This window comes from Tupaia chinensis, unplaced genomic scaffold (genome assembly GCF_000334495.1).
Source record: "Tupaia chinensis unplaced genomic scaffold, TupChi_1.0 Scaffold000386_1, whole genome shotgun sequence".
NCBI classification, from domain to species: domain Eukaryota; kingdom Metazoa; phylum Chordata; class Mammalia; order Scandentia; family Tupaiidae; genus Tupaia; species Tupaia belangeri.
Genome location: NW_006159888.1, coordinates 1,741,572 through 1,747,792, shown reverse-complemented (window position 1 = coordinate 1,747,792; position 6,221 = coordinate 1,741,572). Strand labels below are relative to the sequence as shown.

At 43.5% G+C, this 6,221-nt stretch overlaps 1 protein-coding gene across 1 annotated transcript in view; it reads right to left on the bottom strand.

Annotated features, from left to right (window-relative positions):
• Positions 1-6,126: 6,126 nt before the first annotated feature.
• Positions 6,127-6,221, bottom strand: part of LOC102498102 (L-lactate dehydrogenase B chain) — a 1,091-nt gene continuing 996 nt past the window's right edge. Inside the window, exon 1 of the mRNA XM_027773872.1 lies at positions 6,127-6,221. This exon is cut by the window's right edge and continues 996 nt beyond it. Within this exon, the coding sequence (XP_027629673.1) occupies positions 6,127-6,221 (95 nt within the window).

The window sequence follows — 6,221 nt, the reverse complement described above, 5'->3', positions numbered from 1 at the left end:
TTAGGTTGGTGATTGGAAAAGGAAGCTGGCTGAGATCAGAAAAGAATGTATTTTAACAGAGATGAGGCTACATATACATAACAAAGATACTATGATAGCCAGGGACAGGGCTAGGGTCAAAAGGGTCTGTTACTGTTTCTGAGTGTGACTTCCTCCAGACCCTCTGGAAAGGATTATGGAAAATAGGGAAAAAAAGTCAGACTGTCCTCAGCAGTGAAGTTGTTCTCATTTCAGCAACTACTTAATTTTATTTATTTATTTTTAATTGTGAGGACACATGAACTTTCCTGAGAGATACAGCGAGACAGAGAGATGAGAGAGAGAGGGAGAGGGAGATGGAGAGGGAGGAAGTACCCCCTAATGGGATGAGGTCACATGGCAATCGCTTCTTCATTTCTCCACTCTGTAGAGATTTGGGGCATGTAGGCACATGCATCTGGTTTATTTTTTTTTTTTGGAGAGGTTTTTGCTATAGGGTGCGCGTGCTCGCCAGAAAGATAGAGACAGATAGAAAGCAAGAAATCACCTGCCCCCCCTCAGGGTGGATGGCTACGCCTCAATCCCTTCTCTTCCATTCTCCTCTCGGGATCTTGGGCATGCACGTACATGTGCCCAGCGTGAGTTTTAAGCCACTGGGTCCGGGACTGGAACCACGGTCGACTACGTGGGAGTCCAGCGACATAGCCATTATGCTAATTGCTGGTCCCCCATCTGGTTTGGTTTTTGAGCTGCTGGGGCAGGGATTTGAGCCACAGTTAGCCATGTGGGATCTGATTTCTTTAACCTGTAGCTTAGGGAGCCAAGGCCCTAACTAATTAATTCTTCCCTCTTTCTCCATCTCCCCTCTCTGTTTGTACATCTTCCTCCACTCTCTCCTTTCTCCTGCTTAATCTTCTCCCTATCCTTCCTTCTCTGACTCTTTGGCTCTTCTACCCTCTCCTTTTTTCCCCTCTCTTCCTCCTCCTCCCCGCTTTTCTTCCCCCCTTCCTCTTTTACCCCTCTTTTCTTCTTTCCCTTCCTTCACTTTCCTGTTCCCTCCCTCCCACTCCCTCTCTTCCCTTCCTCCTTCCTCTGTTATAGTCTAATCAGCAAGAAATAAGAGGACATCCAGTCATAGCCAAATTTATTGGAGTTTCTTGATTAAGCCAGCCACAGCCCCGAGTGTAGGGAGAAGGGTGCTCATAAAGGAAAAAACCACATTGGGGTTGACCTGGCAGGAGCAGTAATCCTTGAGGAGGGAGAGGTAACAAGGGGAAGGAGTGGTGATTCTTATGTGTAAAGCGATTACAAAAGCCAGATCAGGCAGGTTAATAATCTGTAGACCTTTGCTTAAACATGATGTAATCTTAATGGTCTTCATGCCTCAGGGCAAGGGGTCTGACTACTGATGATTACATCACTAAGAAACATCTCAGGGTAGGGAGTTTCCAGTTATTTAGCAAAGACAGTAGGAATGTTAATCACCCTGTTTACTCTTCGCAAAATGAGAAAGCAAGTTTTCAATAGAGAGAAGAGTTCAAAATGGAGGTCAACTTCACCTCCTTCCCTTTCTTCCTTCCATAAACTCTCACAAAGCACCTCTGTCTGAGTAAGCCCTGCTCTGGCTGAGGTTGTAGAGATACACAGATGAGACATAAGCCCTGATCTCAAACTGCTCATGACCTGAGTGTGATACAGGCAAGGAAAGAGACACAATAAGAAGCTGTGTGTGCTATGGTGGAGGCAGGCCTTTCCTAAAGCTGACGTCAGAAGGTGTCCAGGAGCCCAGGGTGTGAGTGCCCATGTCCAGGTAGGTTGGAAGGAGAGCAGAGTGCCCACAGTGTGGGGTGGGAGTGTCATAGGATGGGACAGTGCTAAGCTGCATTATATAAAATCTTTGGTTCTTTGGGTCTGGACCTCTAAAATTAGAGACCTGTCCCTAGGTGCAAAATAAAGCCACATTACAATAAAAGTAGATAGAGAAGAGCATTTAATAGGAAAAAAAGAGTTTAGAAAAGAAGTACACCCAAAAGACTTTTTGGCGGGCAGGTTGCTAGGTAGCAACTGCATTTGGAACCAGTTAGGTGTTATTTTTATTACTAGAGGTGATAATGAATATTTAGCAATGGGAGGTCTGTCGCACTAGCTATGTCCTTTGTTTGAATTCCCGGGCTTTCTCCTGCGCTTGTGCATCTCTCTTACAGGTGAAGAATTTGAGGGATTCGATGACCAAACTGCATGATCAGTGTGAGCCATGATGATAGGTGCATCCTAATGAGGATGACCTGCCCAATTAGTTTATTGCCCCAGTGGGAATCAGGATGTTGACCGAAATATCTGATTGGGTCTTTTTGTATTGATGAGGAATGATAAGAGGGAAATTTACAATCATCCCTGTGTCTTCCTCAGGTACCAAGAAGAAAAATGGGATTTACTGCACCTTCCCAGTGCCAGGAACTGGATGGGAAGAAATTTTCATGGAGGGTCTCGTTGTAACTCCTAGTAAAATGTGATTGATGTGACGTGCGTTCTTCTGCTATTTTCTCAGGGTTGGGCTGCCTGCTCATTACTAGCTACCTGGCTACCACAGGAGCTGTAAGAATCTCTGGTCAAGGAGGGCGTAGGGTGAGTCTGGGCACTGTGGCAGCTCCAGCTCCTAGAGGCACATGGCACCTGTACCCTAGCCTGTTGGCACTAGGGAGCCACTGAGGAACTTTGAGCAGAAGTGTCTTGATCAGATTTGGTGACTATGTGGAAGGGCCTAGATTGAGAATTCAGGGATGGCTGGGCAAGCCGGAAGTCCAAGGAGGTCAGGGGTAGTGGGGGTCAGGGAGTCGGTGTGTTCTTTTTCTTCTACTCATTTGTCTCACAAGAAATGCAGACCTTTGGGTCTTAACATGTGGTGCAGTGGTAGCTTGTGCTCTGAGTGCTGGACCCACGCAGAGAGGTTCAGGTTTGTACCCCAAGGTCTCTGTATATATATACTAGACATGTGTGCACATGCCCATGATCTGGGCTGGTTGAGGCTGGGGGTGGATTGTGGCATGAAGACCTTGCTGGAAGTGCCAGCTTCTCTCTGTCTGCCCTCATGGAATACAATAAACTTAAAATAGGCACAAAGCTCCTGTTCAGAACCAGACACACAGTGGCTCCTTAGAAATTATGTAATTGAATCCTTTCAACATGTGAGAGGGGCAGACAACTGTTCCCATTTTAAAGATGAACTGAGCCTTGCTGAGATTGAGACAATCGCACAACTAGCAGATGGCAGAAAATCGGAGAAAACCCAGCTAACGTTTCCCCTTGCAGCCTGTAGGCTGTGTGGAACAGGAATTTTCCATGGTGCTGCCCTCATTCTCAGTAAATGTTTGCTGGAGTTCTGAACGAATGCCTCTTCTGCTGTCAAGGTGAGACCACCACCAAGCTGCAGCTCCAGATTGCTGGTCCCCAGCCCAGGAGCAGAGTGCTCCTGAGCTGCCTCAGACAGCCAAGGTGGGCCTGTCAGCCTCTCCTTGGTCTCCATAAAGGCTGGATGTCTTATCCTGGGGCCTCCAATGTCCACAGTGTGCTGGTAGTATATGTGAGCTAATTCATCAAATGTAGGAATGCCTGGCTTATTTATTTCTCTCCCCAATTCTGGGAATTGCAATTCCTCTGGCTTCAGAAGAGTCTTAAACAATGAGGATAACATGGGAATTCCAAGACTCTTGTGAGGGGGCTGGGCCTTGGTAAGAAGGGGCAAGTAGGTCATTGGCTCTTCTATTCACTGAATGAGTCCTATTACATCGATCCCTACTATGAAGATGAGGGGTTTGAGGGGAAGGGGCAAAGTGTAGCGCAGTGTCACCAGCTATTAGGTGATGGTGCTGGGATTCTGTCTGACCACAAAGTGTCAGTGTCTGAGCTGACATCGATCCAGTCATCCACACCTATGTAGTCATCACTGTGATTCCTGCTAGGTTGGCTTTATGGAGCACCTGGGTCAGTTCAGCACCTGACCCAATGCAAGTAGATGAGTCTATTCTACTATGTTTCAAGTTCTACTTTCCAACTTAGATGCCAGCTCTGCAAGATCAACACCCAGGTATGCTTCCCTCATTGCCTCCTGCAGGGCCCAGGAAAGCCCCTGCTGCTCTATAGCAGGTAGCATTAGAGTGGCATCTCTTGGAACTGGAGCTGTCCTGCAGGACACCCAGAGAGGAGAGGGGTGGGAGAGTCTACTTAAACGAAGAGATTCACAGAGGTGTGCTTTGCTTGATCCCAAATTTTTCCTCTATTTTTTTTTTTTTTATAAAAAATGTATAGTTTTATATTTCACATGCAAAAATCCAATTTGAGTAACAGTGGGTGACAGTGGGCTATAGTTTCCTCATCAGTCAGCCCAGTGGATAAGAACTGATTATCTAACGGTTCCCTTAACTGGTGGTTCTGGGGCTCCATGGTCTTAGTGGCCATCCAGGGGCAAGCTCACTCACCCACTGCCTCCAGGCACAACTGTGAACATGCAGGATTTGCTTTTTCTTTTCTTTTCTCTTTAAAATTATTTATTTAATTTTATTTATTCATTCATTTATTTTAATTTGACCAGAAAGAGACACAGAGAGAGGGGGAATGTGAGAAAGCAAGCCACTAGGTCCAGGACTCAAACTGTGGTTGGCCATGTGGGAGTGTCCAGCGCTTTAACCACCACGCCACCTGCTGGTTCCCATGTGTTTAGTTTTTTTAAGAAATCATCAAGGGGTCAGAAGGTGGCAAGACAGATAAGGCACTGGTCTCCCACATGATTGACCATGGTTCAAGTCCCAGACCTGGTGGGTTCGAATCCAGTGGCTTGAAAGTCATGCTGGGAGCTTGTGCATGCATGCTCAAAGTCCCGGGAGGAGAATGGAGAAGAAGAGATTGTGGTGTGGTAATCCCCCACAGGGGTGGGAGTGATAGCTTGCTTTCCTTCTCTCTGTCTCTCTCCAGTGAGCACTCCTGCCCTATAGCAAAAACCTAAAAAAAAAAAAGAAAAAAAAAAAGAAGAAATCATCAAACTGATAAACTGTTTCTTAGAATTGTCCCATTTTTACATTCCTACAAGCAAGGTATGTGTTTCAGTCTCTACATTCTCATCAACATTTGGTGTTGTCATTATTTATTTTTATTTTTTATGTTCTTACAGGTGTATAGTGGTATCTTATTGTGGTTTTAATTTACATTTCCTAGTGGTTAGTGATACTGAATATTTTTTTCATGGACATATTTGCCATTTCTAGATGCTCTTCAGTGAGATATTTGTTCAGGTCCTTGCCCATATTCTAGGTGGATTATTTGATTTTTACTGTTGAGTTTTAAGAACATATATTCTAAATACTAGTTCTTGTCAGATATATGTTAATAGATTGTAAATATTTTCTACCAATATGTAACTTGTCTTTTCACGCCCTTAACAGTGTTTTTCTCAGAGCAAACCTTTTTAATTTTAATAAAGTTTAAATTATCAATTTTTTCTTTTTTAGGTCATGCATTTTGGTGTCAAGTTTAAGAATTCTTTACCTAGACTTAGACCCCAAATTTTTCCTCTATTTCTTTTTAAAAATGTATAGTTTTATATTTCACATGCAAAAATCCAATTTGAGTTAATTTTTATGTAAGGTTTGAGATTTATGTTGAGGTTCTTTTTTTTTTTTTTTTTTTGCTTATACATGTCAATTTGTTTATTGAAGAGTTTTCCTTGATTGAATTGCTTTTGTACCTTTGTAAAACAGTCAGTTGGGCATGTTTGTGGGGTCTGTTATTGGGCTCTCTATGCTATTTCATTGTTATGTGTCAGTGTCACATAGTCTTGATTACTGGGGTTGTATAAATATAAGTTTTGAAATCAGATTGAGTACTCCTACTTTATTCTCCTTTTTCAAAAATATTTAATTCTTGTTTCTTTCCATTTTCATTTGACTTTTTTTTTTTTCACACTACAAGAGTTAATTTTATTTGTTCAAGGGCTCATATTGCAAGCATTAAACCAAGCATGGACTTTGATTCTGTGGGACCACATTCACATATTAATGTAAAAGCAAACTGTGTTCCACATACCTGGATGGAAACTAAAGGCTCATGGTTAATCCCATTGTAGTTTTAGAATTTCTACAACCTAGACCTCAGTATTTACAGGTCTTTCAGGTTCTTCTGGATGTCCCACAGCATATCTGCACTCTTCTTGAGCTGAGCAACCTCGTCATCCTTCAGCTTCTGGTTGATAA